The sequence below is a fragment of the Nematostella vectensis genome, chromosome 4 (assembly GCF_932526225.1).
Source record: "Nematostella vectensis chromosome 4, jaNemVect1.1, whole genome shotgun sequence".
NCBI classification, from domain to species: domain Eukaryota; kingdom Metazoa; phylum Cnidaria; class Anthozoa; order Actiniaria; family Edwardsiidae; genus Nematostella; species Nematostella vectensis.
Window position 1 is genome coordinate 7,621,853 of NC_064037.1, and position 12,600 is coordinate 7,634,452.

General features: G+C 37.1%; 2 protein-coding genes, 1 long non-coding RNA gene and 1 other non-coding gene across 4 annotated transcripts; 1 reads left to right on the top strand and 3 right to left on the bottom strand.

Annotated features, from left to right (window-relative positions):
- Nucleotides 1–27: 27 nt before the first annotated feature.
- LOC125561739 lies at nt 28–3,094 on the top strand. The gene is made up of 2 exons (XR_007307462.1): nt 28–518; nt 2,197–3,094. It is a non-coding gene; the product is annotated as an uncharacterized LOC125561739 (long non-coding RNA).
- Nucleotides 2,197–2,258, bottom strand: LOC116616569. Its single transcript, XR_004295364.1, has one exon. It is a non-coding gene; the product is annotated as a small nucleolar RNA SNORD36 (small nucleolar RNA).
- Nucleotides 3,095–3,864: 770 nt separating the features above from the next.
- On the bottom strand, nt 3,865–8,207 carry LOC5519717 (derlin-2). Its single transcript, XM_001639554.3, has 7 exons — nt 8,047–8,207; nt 7,896–7,961; nt 7,692–7,765; nt 7,126–7,219; nt 6,497–6,692; nt 6,109–6,199; nt 3,865–4,721 (listed from the first exon to the last, which is right to left on the bottom strand). The coding sequence occupies exons 1-7, from the start codon at nt 8,137–8,139 to the stop codon at nt 4,598–4,600; spliced, it is 738 nt and encodes a 245-aa protein (XP_001639604.2). The 5' UTR covers nt 8,140–8,207; the 3' UTR covers nt 3,865–4,597.
- Nucleotides 8,208–10,415: 2,208 nt separating this feature from the next.
- LOC5519627 (mitochondrial import inner membrane translocase subunit Tim22) lies at nt 10,416–12,473 on the bottom strand. Its single transcript, XM_001639555.3, has 4 exons — nt 12,036–12,473; nt 11,651–11,844; nt 10,910–10,982; nt 10,416–10,677 (listed from the first exon to the last, which is right to left on the bottom strand). The coding sequence occupies exons 1-4, from the start codon at nt 12,256–12,258 to the stop codon at nt 10,601–10,603; spliced, it is 567 nt and encodes a 188-aa protein (XP_001639605.2). The 5' UTR covers nt 12,259–12,473; the 3' UTR covers nt 10,416–10,600.
- Nucleotides 12,474–12,600: the final 127 nt, after the last annotated feature.

Genomic DNA, 12,600 nt, shown 5'->3' on the forward strand with positions numbered 1-12,600 from the left:
TAGCCATAGACAGATAAGCAATATCGTTGTATCGAGGTCAAAATTACGCTTTGGAGAACAGATTTGTATCGTAAAATCGAGAATATCGTTGTATCCAATATCGTTAGATTGAGGTAATTTCTCATATATTTCACTGTATTTTGCCGGGAGAAATGAACCTCATCGTAAAATCCAGGTTTCACTGTATAACGATGCAATATTTTCCTTGCCATATTGTAATAGCAGTTTTTGGTGTATCGAAGAGTGGGAAAGCCCTCTTTTTTTTATCCAAAGGAACTCGTTTTTTTTTTTATCGAGTTAAGAGCCGGTACTTCTCAAGTCACGTCAAGGCTTCCGGTCCCTGAGGAAGTGCTAAAACGCGTCAGATCTTCCGTCTCATGAGATAAAGTGTTATTTATTAACTTTAGTGTTCATTGAACGAGCGATAAAAAGAACACGAAAATAACAAACAGAAAACAAAGTCAGCCACAGAGCACTACAGAATCAAGGCCCAAAGAGGAAAGGCGCTTCCCAATAGGGTAAGATGTTTTCTTACCAGCCAATCCTGTAAATAATTGCCTATGTAAGGCCCAATTTAGTCTTTAACCAGCCAAACCGGTAAATACTTGCCTTTATAAAGCGCAAATTAGCACACCATCACGGAGTCGCAATCAAATGTCACGCAATGACATTTGCGAGACCTCACGCGCGCGAAGACAGGTCAAGCATTTTAATGCTTAAAAGCACTGAGCGTGCGAGTACGCATTTCATGTAACATGGATTTAATAGCCGGGCCAAGTGATTGCTCAATAGCTATACAGCTGTTCTACGTATCGTTGTTTTTCCATAGCCTTTTTCGTATACACCATTTTGGAGCAAGGTTGCACTCGGAAAGTCCATGCTTCATAACCCAGTGTATCATGGGTATCGAATGAATAACAGGCGTAAAATTCAGACATTAACGCGTCACCATAGGATATTGCGGTTACGACACATGGATTCTCCAGTGCAACCTTACTTGAAGTTGATCTAAACCCTAGTTCCTATACCGTTAGATTGCTCGAATAAGCGGCGGGTATTATTACATTTTTCATGACCCAGACCCAAGCTTTCAATGATAAAATGTTGTGACAGTTCTACTGCAAGTTTGTCATCAGAGCCTACACTTCAAAATGTTTAGGCAGGGAGTTTATTCACATTTGTCTTCTTAGGTGAGGTGCTTATTAAACCAATAATTGAGATAGCTGATATATAACAGACTTTGTACAACAAAGGAGGCTCAGACACACAGGGTTTGGAATGGGGGTTTATTTTTATTGCTGGTAATACATGTTTCCCTACTGTCAGCCTATGTACGAGTGATTGTAGAGAGGTGGGTGTTGAGGCAAATCATAGATACATTTGTTGCATTTGACAGTAGTGAATCAGTGTACACGTTCTACATATCTTGACATGTGGTCTAGTCAAACACACCTTCCACAAGTGTGGTGTACAAGGGATTTTTTCACCAGCTCTTGTGTGATGCCAGGTTGTTGTTGGACACCATCGTACAACTTTTTTGACAGGGTTCCCTTGATATGGAGGTTGCAACTTGAGGAAGAAAAAATTAAATTTTCACATTCTTTGTACACAAACACACATGTAATTTTATATGTTATTAATGGCAAGGCTATGCAAGGCTTTTGAAAATACCAAAAGGTATCTAAATCAGCATGCACAAACCGTCACAATATGTAATGTAATATGTAATGTTTTTACAACCAATCATACGAAGATACAAGCTTTGAATGTTTCACTTGATAAAGTTCGAGCTTCCAATTATTTAATAAATATATTAAACATTCCCATATATTTTTGGTGCTCAGTTTAACTGGTTGCGCTGTAATCGTATGCTTTATGTAGAATTACTGTCAGAAATGTGTGTGCCAAGCCTGTCAGATGGCCCCTGTGCACTGGTTTTCTCCTCACATGCACAGACAAGCGTGTGCAAGCTTGCATCAGTTGGGAGAATTGTGCCTCTCATCACTAGGCTCAAAGTAATCAGATACATAGCAAGATAGCATTACCTCCTTCTCTAGTTATTCTCCTAGTAAGAATATCTTTCTCTTGGTCAGGCTTTACTCTCTTGGAGTACCACTTTTGTGAAAAAGAAAAAAAAAACAGTTATAAACTGCTATAAGTTTAACTAATATGTTATTTCTTACTATTTTCATAAAGTTTGCTCAGAGTATTTGGTCATCAATGAATGTCAGGTGAAGAAATTCAGCTCATCACAGCAAACACCACAATACACAACTCCAAAAGGTGCACAACAAAGGGTGAGCTGGTGGCATGAGATCCCTTTTTAGGGTCACACCTATGCTTTTAAGTTACATAATGTAGTCATTCGGAAAAAAACATTACCTTCCTCGTGTTTTAAATATGGAGAACCACATCTCATACTGTGTTCTAGCTCTGTATAAAAAGAAACCATTCTGTCAATAAATGGCTGTTATGATAAAAAGGTGAAATTTTGGGAGAAGTATTGCAAGGCTAGTCAGAACTAAGTAGATTTCTACATGGTTCTTCAGTAGAACGAAAGTTTATTTTGTTCATCATACCAGCCAAACAAAAGGAGAAATACATTTTCAATGATAGATTACCTTGATATTGAGCTGATTAGCCCTGGTAAAACTTTCTCATATTGTTAACTTCGCACTTCATGCTTCAAAAGTGAATGGAAAAACCACGTGCAGAAGGCCTTGGCAGTGCATCTGAAGCTTTCAATAGAAAAAGCAAATGGTAGTCAGTGATCATGTGACCGGGATTCTTTACACGTTTTCTAGCGAACATTCTGCTTAGCGGTTCAAACCATCAGAGACTTAAATACTGGCTCATCCTGCTCACAAATAAAGCAGTCAACTTTGCATTATTCGCATCACTTGGTTCGAACACAAACCGATAACCGATAGCATCTAAGGTTTCGCAAGGCTTTGCCACGTGTTTGACAGTACAACGGGCAACAAATATTTTCATATTATTTACTAGATAAGTACGAGGAATTTGGGTCAGAAAGGTGTACTGAGATAAGAAGGACGTCGAGTGTACATCCAGGCGCAGATTAGATGCAGAATACGAAAACGAAGCAGAATTCTTACCACATTTTGTCGACTCTTCTTTTTCTTATGAACATCGAAAGGAAGAGAGCGTCCGTGGTGCTTTGCGCGCTTGAAGTAGTCTGTACCCAGGTTCTCTCTACTTGCACAACACAGGCGACCCAATCAACTGACGCATATAAAGCTGATACATTTTCGAGTGGTTTTCAAGGGAACAAAAACATTAAAGTGTATTAATACTAAAAAAGCTAAATACACCCTTAAAAATTTTTAGCTATTGATATGATCATTTGTGTAATTCTCTTTCTTATTCATTGGGCATTGTATTCTCATATGCACTAAAATTTAAAAACATTGTTAAGAACATCTTCAGCCTTAAAATACGCCAAAAATAAGAACGGCCCAGCCTCAACTGGAAATTAGACATTCTTATTGTTATTGATCATTTGTGTGGTTCTATTTTTACTCAGCTCAGCTGGTGTGTATGATTTCAGGTCACTGAATATTAAGAACATCGATAAGAACGTTTTCAGCCTTAAAATGCTCCAAAAATAAGAACGGCTCAGCCTCAACTCAAAAGTAGACGTTCTTATAAAAAAGTGTAATCACTGTAGTTCATCTCCTTCAAACAGTAAAAATTTACTTATTATGAACTTGGGCTGCCTGTGGAATTTTTAGCAGTCTTTGTATCTCACCCTCCCCTCACCACCAAATATTTCAAGGCCTGTTACAGTTCTGAGGTCCATTAAAAATAATAGCTAGGGTTTTGAGACAGTAATAAACCGAAAAATCATGTCTTACCTTTATTTTGTTCTACTTTTTTTACAGTACTTCTTTGTCTGAGTATAGTATGCTTTGTGTTTTAAATACTCGGACTATTTTGAACCTGTAAGTTTAAGGGGGTCATACTTTCTCAAAGATACAGAAATAAATAAACACAGGATCAAAGTTGTTGTACACCTAACTGGGAAGAGATTTAAGCATATAACGATGCCCCAAGAGCTCAAGGCTCATCTGCACGTTTTTTTTTTTAAGCATTATTTTTTGGATCCAATGAAATGCAAATCTACACTTTTCAGGAAGGCAAATACAACATATAAACTCCTGCATTAATTCTGAATTTCCCTGCTTTCACAACATCTGCTTAGACCCCTAGGTTTTTCTACAACTTTCTGTGGCCTTTATAGTTCTACCACTCCACAAAGATAAACATTGTACATCGTAAACTGAGTACGCACTCAGCATTTGGTAATTAGTTTCAGTCTCTATCTAATTATAGCACTTCCTCTTTTTACAACTAATTTGCGTTGCACAAATAAAGAGCTACATAGCCAAATATTACAGAGAGCCTTAGCTTTAAGTGAGTTTTTATACTCTATTCTATATTTTATTCTTCAATTTCTGTATTTACAAGCTTAAGAAATATCAATCTAATGAGCATATAAATTATCTGAATACTCTTAAAGCATGTTCTGTAGTCAGCATTGCATTGAAATCAAACTGTGTGTCTGTCCGAGTGTAATTTACTGGTCATCGGCTCTTTCGGGACCAACTTCCTGGCCCTCTCCCCAGTTAAAGCCACCTGGTCTATCCTCAGGGAGGGGCTGGTAATTAGGGTCGTCCTGATGGCCATCAAATAATGCTTTCCTGTGAGAAGACATCAGTCTATAAACAGTACATTCATGTCTGTGTGAGGGGAAGGGGGTATTTTTGTTAAAAGACTCAATGGTTGAGAAGATGTCCAATACACTCTTTAAGATGGTTTCTAAGAGTGTCAGGAGGAGATGTGAATCACTTTCTCTTGGGGTAACATTATCAGGCAAGCAGTGAAATGGTTTGTGAGAGTCTAAGGCAAAAGTCTAAGTCATATAAAATTTAAGGTTACGGAACAGTTTCGTGTGGACAGAAATACCGAAAATATGATTTTTACATTAACTGAATCCCTACATTAAATACTACCATATTCTGGGATAATATCTATGGTAGCGATTTTATTTTAGAAAATATAAGCGAAAAACGTTTTTAGGAGAATTATAAGCATGGCACATTTTGCGTTATAATCTTTTAATCCTGCTATCATTAGCGGACGCTCATCCGGGAACTTACTCGAATTTGCCCATTACCAAGCAATGCGCTACGAGTGTAGTGATTTGTTTCATCGGTGCTCACGCTCACACTTCGGTTACTCTGTTATGCAATTTTCGATCATTTTGTAGTATTTTTAGTATCCTATATAACAAAGAAAAAATATGCCTCACAAAAAGAAGAATCCTTGGGGCTGATTTTGTCCTGTGAAGATCTACACTTACCCAATAGCAGTCATTGAATTTAGGAGGGCAGTTTCCACTTCCTCCAGGTTTCTTCCCGTGTGTTTGGCTTTTTTCTTTGCCCATGTCTACGATTTCCTAGTTTGTTGCTCTTGTTAAAAGCGTGTGTAACACTTGATAAGTGTTTGTTTTCTTCCGAAACGCAACACAGCAGTGGTAAAACCCTATTGGCTAACGTGCGTGTCCCGATAAGGTGGAAGTGTTAAAATCCGGAAAAAGGATTAAGCATCGAGGAATTTTTAGAAAACAATAACGCTACAAAAACACGCTATACTTTTGAATTTATGTACCATATAGATTGCTTGGAATTGCATTAAATTTGGCAGGTCGATACAGCAATACCTCGCTAACAAAAGTGTGTGTACAGCAATTAAAATTCTAAATCAATCAAAAGTTATCAGAATTTGATCCCCGGATATGGCTGAAATTTGCATACTGTAACTTTGAAATATAATTACTTTTGAATGAAACTAGATATCAAAAATCGAAGACACACTATTGTTAACAAGCATGTGCTGATTGAAAAAAGGCATTTGGCATCAGTTTTTACTCACGGGGTATGAAACCTAAATTTTTCCAAAGACACCTATATCGTTTTAGGTTTTACTTTTTTTTTCGGGGACCATGTCGCGAAACTGTTCCGTAACCTTAAGTATAGCCCCTGACAGGTTGCTCTGTTAACCACATATATAAACCACACAACTTACAGGAATCCAGGTGTCTTGAGGATTCTGAATCCACCAGGCTGTTCTGGGAATATGTCTTCCAAGAAAAAGTACACATGACCAACTGCAATACCTAAAATACCGTTACAGTAAGTGATTAATTATCATTTCTTTGAAGCATTTGTTATCAAATATCAATAAGTACTGTTTATAGGTGGTTGGTTTATTTTAAATAAATATCACATTTAACATTCAATTGCCATAATGTATCAACAACCAAGACAAGCTACCTGAGCATCAGAACAGTGCCCCAATTTTTGCTTGGGCACCTTAAAGAAGCATGAGTTTACATTTTTTCCCATAGCGACCACTATATACATATTAGAGGGTGATTAAATAGTAAATCTATTTTTCATTGTGCCACTCTCACCTATAAGGTCGACCATGACTGAATTGCCGAGCATCAGTGAGAATCCAAACAGAACCCATGGTAGGAAGGGGGCCTTGAAGGTGAGAAGGCCAAAGAAATTCATCCTGACATAGGGGTTCCTTCTGCTCCATATATACACCAGCATGATGGTGAAAGCTTGTCCCAAAAATACCAAATTCACAAACAAGGCCAGAATCTGCAAGGTGTTAAGGAAGCAAGACATAGCTCTTGACTTAAAAACATGTACAATTCTTTACACCTGGAGAATTATTTCAAAGGGGGATTAATGGCTTAAGCACCACTTATATTCCTAACTTTGTGTAATTTTCAGATATTTGTTTACCCTTTCCCTAATGATTCATGAAATAATGCTTAAAATATTAGTAAACAATATGATTAAAAATTAAGGATAACCTACTGTACCAGAGAACAAAAATCCATAAATAAAGAAAGAGATTTAAAACAGATGTTCGATTACCTTTGGCATGTCAACCCTTTTTATGTGACGAGGCCTATATGATCAATAAGGTATTGATTATTATTGTACAAAATTTCCATTTGTTGTATAAACAATTGGGAATACTTCTATAGTAAACAATAGAATTTGTAATATATATGGTAAAGGATACAGTCATGAGTGCCCCGCCAAAAATAAACATCAATACAAAATCAGCTGTGCGACCTCTGAAAGAACCCTCCTCTAGCATCCGACAATAACGGTATCTGGCAATACTGTTAAGGATAACACATATGCATAGATAGTCCAAAAAGCGCTATGAAAAAAACAATTAAAATTAATAAAAGGAACATCAATGTGAGGTGTTAGTTTTGAATGGTCTCAGAATAGGGGACTTGTGGTGCAGGTTATTTGCGGCACAATAACAGCAAAAAAAGCAACTTATTTAGCACATATGAACAAAGCAAGAAAGTTTATTTTCAGAAAGGGTTTATTTTTATTTAAAGATTTCACTGTTCTTATGTGACGTGTCACTGACAGTCACTGACGTGACAGTCACTTCTGTGTTTATATTGGCTTGAATTTGCCACCAAAAAGGTCATGTGATCTCCTAACTCATTTCTCCTATTGAAAAACTTACATGAATCAATGTAGGGTACAATCAAGTCAGTGGATTTAAAGGTCTGATGCAATGACTTTCTAAAGTTACATAGATCATTAATTTGGTGGAAAGGATACGTGAAAATCATGTTGAAAAAGAAGTTAAAACCTATTGTGCCGAAGAAGAGGAAATTTGTGACAAGTCTCCAAATCTGTGGAGAGAAAGTGAAACAAACACGTCAGAAAATAAAAACGTAATGTTGATCTAAAACTAACAGCAAAATAATATATTAGACACAACATACAGGGTTAAATCAAATTATAGATAAAAAGAGGACCCACCTGGTATCTCTGAAAGATAAGCTCTGGATTGAAATAAAGTTGAAATGGTGTTATGACGTCGAGTTGCTGTGTATAGAATGTTGATTGTCAGTGATAAAAACCTTACAATACGGAGTAAAAGGTAGCCAAAAAGAGGAAAGAATTTACTTACGACGGCTAGGGTGGTTAGTACACATGCCGTAGTGTAAGCCCGTGTAACGATAGGCATTTGCATGTACTCTGCGTGAAACGTTTGGTACGCCATCTTGTAAGCGAAGGTGTACTATTATTTATGTTGAGATTTTGCACCCTTCACACTCAGAGACACGTCACTTGTAACCAGTTCCTCTCCGACAAAACAACAAGTACATAAGCACGCATATCCAAGATACCATCATGGCACATAATATATAAGTTATATGATAACATAGCTATTTAAAATATAAAAGTAGTTTTCATAATTATAATTTTAGGTTATCTGACTTTTTTTCCTTTAGCTTACATTTTAAAAAATGTGAACGCATTGGGATTCCTTTGTTACCCAAGAGGCAATGCTCTTACAACACATGCGCATTGGTCTCTACGCCATATTGCAATCTCACCGGTTCGCTTCCAGCGAGAAGACTGAAGTTTTTCCAGCAATTTGGAAAAGAAGAGAACTTCAAGATCACTATGGGGTTAATGAAGCAAGCCTATAATTCATTATTTCGTCGCAGTTCAACGTTTTTATTCACAATCGTCGTAGGAGCTGTGTTATTTGAACGTGCTTTCGATGAGGGTTTGGACAGAGTCTGGGAGAAGAGGAATGAGGGGGTAATTTCAATCAATTTTATTTGTAAACATATACATATATTGCAGTGTGTTAACAAGTATTCCAAAGGGAAAGTATTGAGTCTGTTAGGAAACATATACGTTAAATTATTATAAGAATTTTCAGCAATCACAACTGAAATTTTGATACTGTAATAGACATCCAGAATAGACAACAATTCCGAGTTGTAGTGTCTTCCCTTAGTACCTTACTTAATTATATATAACTTTTATGACTTTATCATATTTTTGTTCGTTCATATTTATCTTTGTGAAAGTCACACAAGGCCTCCTGATATGGGATTCTAGGAGGAGTAAGTTACTAATGAGATACATGGATTTATGCTGATTTTTTGCACTGTTGCATCATGAAGAATACCAGGAAAAGTACTGTATATTATAAGAAAGACATCCTGAACATGACTTGATACAAAATTCTTACTCCTGCTTCTCAATTTTGCCATTGTGGCAATTCACAATTTGAATTGAGCAAATATTCGTAAGATTAGAAATTCATCTAAGCATGTTGCTTGTACTGACTATAATGGGTGGACTTGACAGACTTTTTCATACAGCCTTTGGGTATGCATTCATAAGGCAACCAACTTTATTACTCTACATTTATTCACTTAATTTAGCAGTTAAGCATAGCCTGATAAGAGCTGAGTTGTCTTTGTTTTGTTCATAACAAGTAGGAACTCGTATCAGGCCTTGTTTTGCCATCAAATTATGTTTGCAAAATCACAATGACTCAGCTGTCAAAGGACCTCTATCCTTCCTTTGTAACTCACCCCCACTCCCCACATTTCGATTGATCTGTTTTAACTCATCAGCCTTATGTCTTTAGATAATAATAGGTGTGTGTATGGATTTTCTACAAGGGGAGCTCTGATTTCACTTACTTGTTTATTCTTTTTAACAGAAATTATGGAAACATGTGAAGGCCAAATATGTGACAGAAGAGTAAAGTGAACCACATATGAAGCCAATGTATAACAAGGATAATGTGTGTATAGAAAGGAATGTTGGATGACAGAATCTGCTGGAACTATTTAAATAATAAACTTGTTCACAAATGCAGAGATTTGGCCATATGGAGTTACCAGTTTTCTCAAGACTGTGGTTCAGTGGATTTGAGCATTCTTTTAATTCCATTTTTGATTTTTGAACTGGTGTAAATTAACTAAAATTACCTTGGCCTTTCTGGTAATAAATAATTTGTACATTTATTTTGGTTTGTTTTCTTTGACTTGCTTGACTGTGAAGGCCAAATCATTGGTCATGTGAACGATGGCAAATGGCAGTCTCAAAACCAAAAAGTGGTTATACATGTTATAAAAGAACTCCAGCAATGCCAGACATTGAAGGAATTAAATAGATTATTGTACGATTGATCTGTGTTTTCCACATTCGGTCAAGACATAATGACACCCATGGAACCTTTTGGTCATAGAATTGTCATTTGCCAATAGCCAAATGGCGGTTCAACATCTGCACTGATGTTTATTAAAGTAGGTGTATACATATTTGTTCAAAAGTCATTGGGTCTCCATTTTACCCTGGGAGGGAGATTTTTTTAGTTATAGCCTATGGTTTTGTTTTAGTTTATTTCAGTTAAGTTAATGTGTCAATAAATCTGTAGGGAGTTGACACTTTCTTTTAAAAATATAAAAAACAATTATCTTACTAATCTATCAGAGTAATCCATCATTCAACTGCATAACAAACAGCCTTATTAAATTCCATTTTTTTTTCTGTTGGCAAAATTCTATGTACATGATAAAATACACATGTTCTCAGTAATGTCCATCACCATACAATGGTGCAAAAAGGCTTTGCCACTAATGGCATTGTATCTTTTCATTCCCATCTACATTATTTATTCCAGCCTCATTGGCTGAACCTTGTTCCTGATATCACCTCAAAAAGTAATCGATAAGGGTAGAAAATGCAGCAAAACCAGCAGCCCCAAACAGAGCAGCTTTGCCTCCAGCTACAAGCAAAACAAAATATTGTTTAGGTATTTTTGCATGGTATGGGATTGAGAAGTCATAGATATATTACACAAACAGTGCACATAAAATGTAAAATCTAGTGACTCTTCAATAAGGAAATGTACTTTTGGGAGTCAGGGGGAAGGGGGTAACTATAACCTTTGTGCCCACCCCTAACTGTGTGTGTCTGCCACCAAATATTCTTTGATTTCATAGAAATTTCAACATTACCTCTTAGTCCCAGAAGTCCACCTGTGATTCCACCTGATAGAGTTCCATTTTTCCAATCACTTTTGCCTCTGTACTGTAAAGTAACATATAATGAAAAGATATGTATTATGCAAGACTCAACTGTCACTTTGTCTATTGCATTGATACAGCTCGTGTGAAGAAACAAAAATAGCTTGCAAATACTGATTTATTTGCATAGGCTAAGACAGTTCTTGTCAAGTGTGATACACTTTTCTAATTTGGACCAATTTATGTTACAATTCCCGGACATTGTCCTTTACAATCGAGTGCATCTCTTTGAAGACATTATTTTACAATGGGTGCATCACATTGAAGGCATTATTTTTAACCAAAAACAAGAAAAATTATCTGAAATGATTGAAAGCAACACATCTAGTGAAAGTTGTTTCCGCAATGTGACTTCCTGATTCAGATTCTGATAGATTTCCCCCTTTGCTATGGCTGTGGTTAAGTTTCTGTCGGCCCACTAGATTATTAAGTAATCCACTAGATGTAAACTGGTGATATTGCAACTTAAACATTTTTCTTATTATAATCTTGTCGTCAAAAAAGCTAAGAGTATTTTGGGCAACTCAAAGATGGATACAATATTTTAATAAATGCTGTAGCATTCTGATTCATGAATTCCAGAAAAGCTTAGAAGGACCCTGGTTTTGGCTTTGTCTTACTAAACATTCAAGGTTCACCCTTAGCCAGACGAAACATAATCAGAGAGCTTACACTTTCCACTAAGCATTCAGTTCCTGAGAACATCAGTCCAACAACAGCAAAATTCTTGCCATAAGAAGTGGCCCTGCTTTTCATGTCATGGAGGATAGCCTTTGCTGATTGATCTGCTACACCAGTCATTGGGTTTGGCATGGAAGAGTCCATTCCAGCCGTGAATAATCCAAATACAAGACCCAGTCCATAACCTAGAGAAACATAAGCTTATACAGGGCCAAACTTGTATATGTTAACTACAGAGATACACTGTAGGGTAGGGAAAGGGAGGAGGGGAGGGGTGGGGGGGGGGGTTAGCAGCATTGGATCAGTATGAATGGAGCTATGATATCAGAACAGTCTACAATAACACAGCTGTTAAAAACGTTGACAAGCCACAGACCTGCGACGCCTGCTAGTGCAGACTTGAACGCACAATTTTCCATCACTCTCTCCACCATCATTTCTTGGGGAGTGCGTAGAGTATTTGGGAGCCCAACCGATGGTACGAATGGTCCCCTCTGTCTCCGTGCTTCCTCTATCATGGGGATGATAGAACTCATGGGTAGATTGCCGATTGGCCCCGGGACGGGCACTTGACGAGGCTCCTCGCCAGCGTCCGCCATTTTGAAAACTAAGATGTACTTGCTTGCAAAGGATCACGGTGAATCAATCTAAAACAAGTGACGGGTTTCCTTTGCTTTTGTTTTTTGTTTGGTTGTTGTTCAGCACTAGCACCCACAAAATTATACAACTCTATATGACAGTGATGACATCTAACGACAAATCACGTATGTATTTCCGGTATTGTAGGAATTTGACTGAAGGCTCGATACTCAAAAGATTTGTCCATTTTGGAAAGAAAAATGCCAGCATTTTTAACTTTTGGCCCAGTGTCCTTAAATACGAAGGGTTGTTGGACATTTTTGGCGTCTAAGCTTTATTTTCGAGTTCCGGTGTAGCTAACG

Coding starts and splice junctions, on each gene's coding strand:
- LOC5519717 (XM_001639554.3), bottom strand. CDS start 8,139: ATGGCGTACCAAACGTTTCACGCAGAGTACATGCAAATGCCTATCGTT. Junction 7,220..7,691: donor TTTTTCAACATGATTTTCAC/GTATCCTTTCCA, acceptor CAGTATTGCCAG/ATACCGTTATTGTCGGATGC. Junction 4,722..6,108: donor CTCAAGACACCTGGATTCCT/GTAAGTTGTGTG, acceptor GTCTTCTCACAG/GAAAGCATTATTTGATGGCC.
- LOC5519627 (XM_001639555.3), bottom strand. CDS start 12,258: ATGGCGGACGCTGGCGAGGAGCCTCGTCAAGTGCCCGTCCCGGGGCCA. Junction 11,845..12,035: donor TGCACTAGCAGGCGTCGCAG/GTCTGTGGCTTG, acceptor ATGTTTCTCTAG/GTTATGGACTGGGTCTTGTA. Junction 10,678..10,909: donor TGGACTTCTGGGACTAAGAG/GTAATGTTGAAA, acceptor TTTTGCTTGTAG/CTGGAGGCAAAGCTGCTCTG.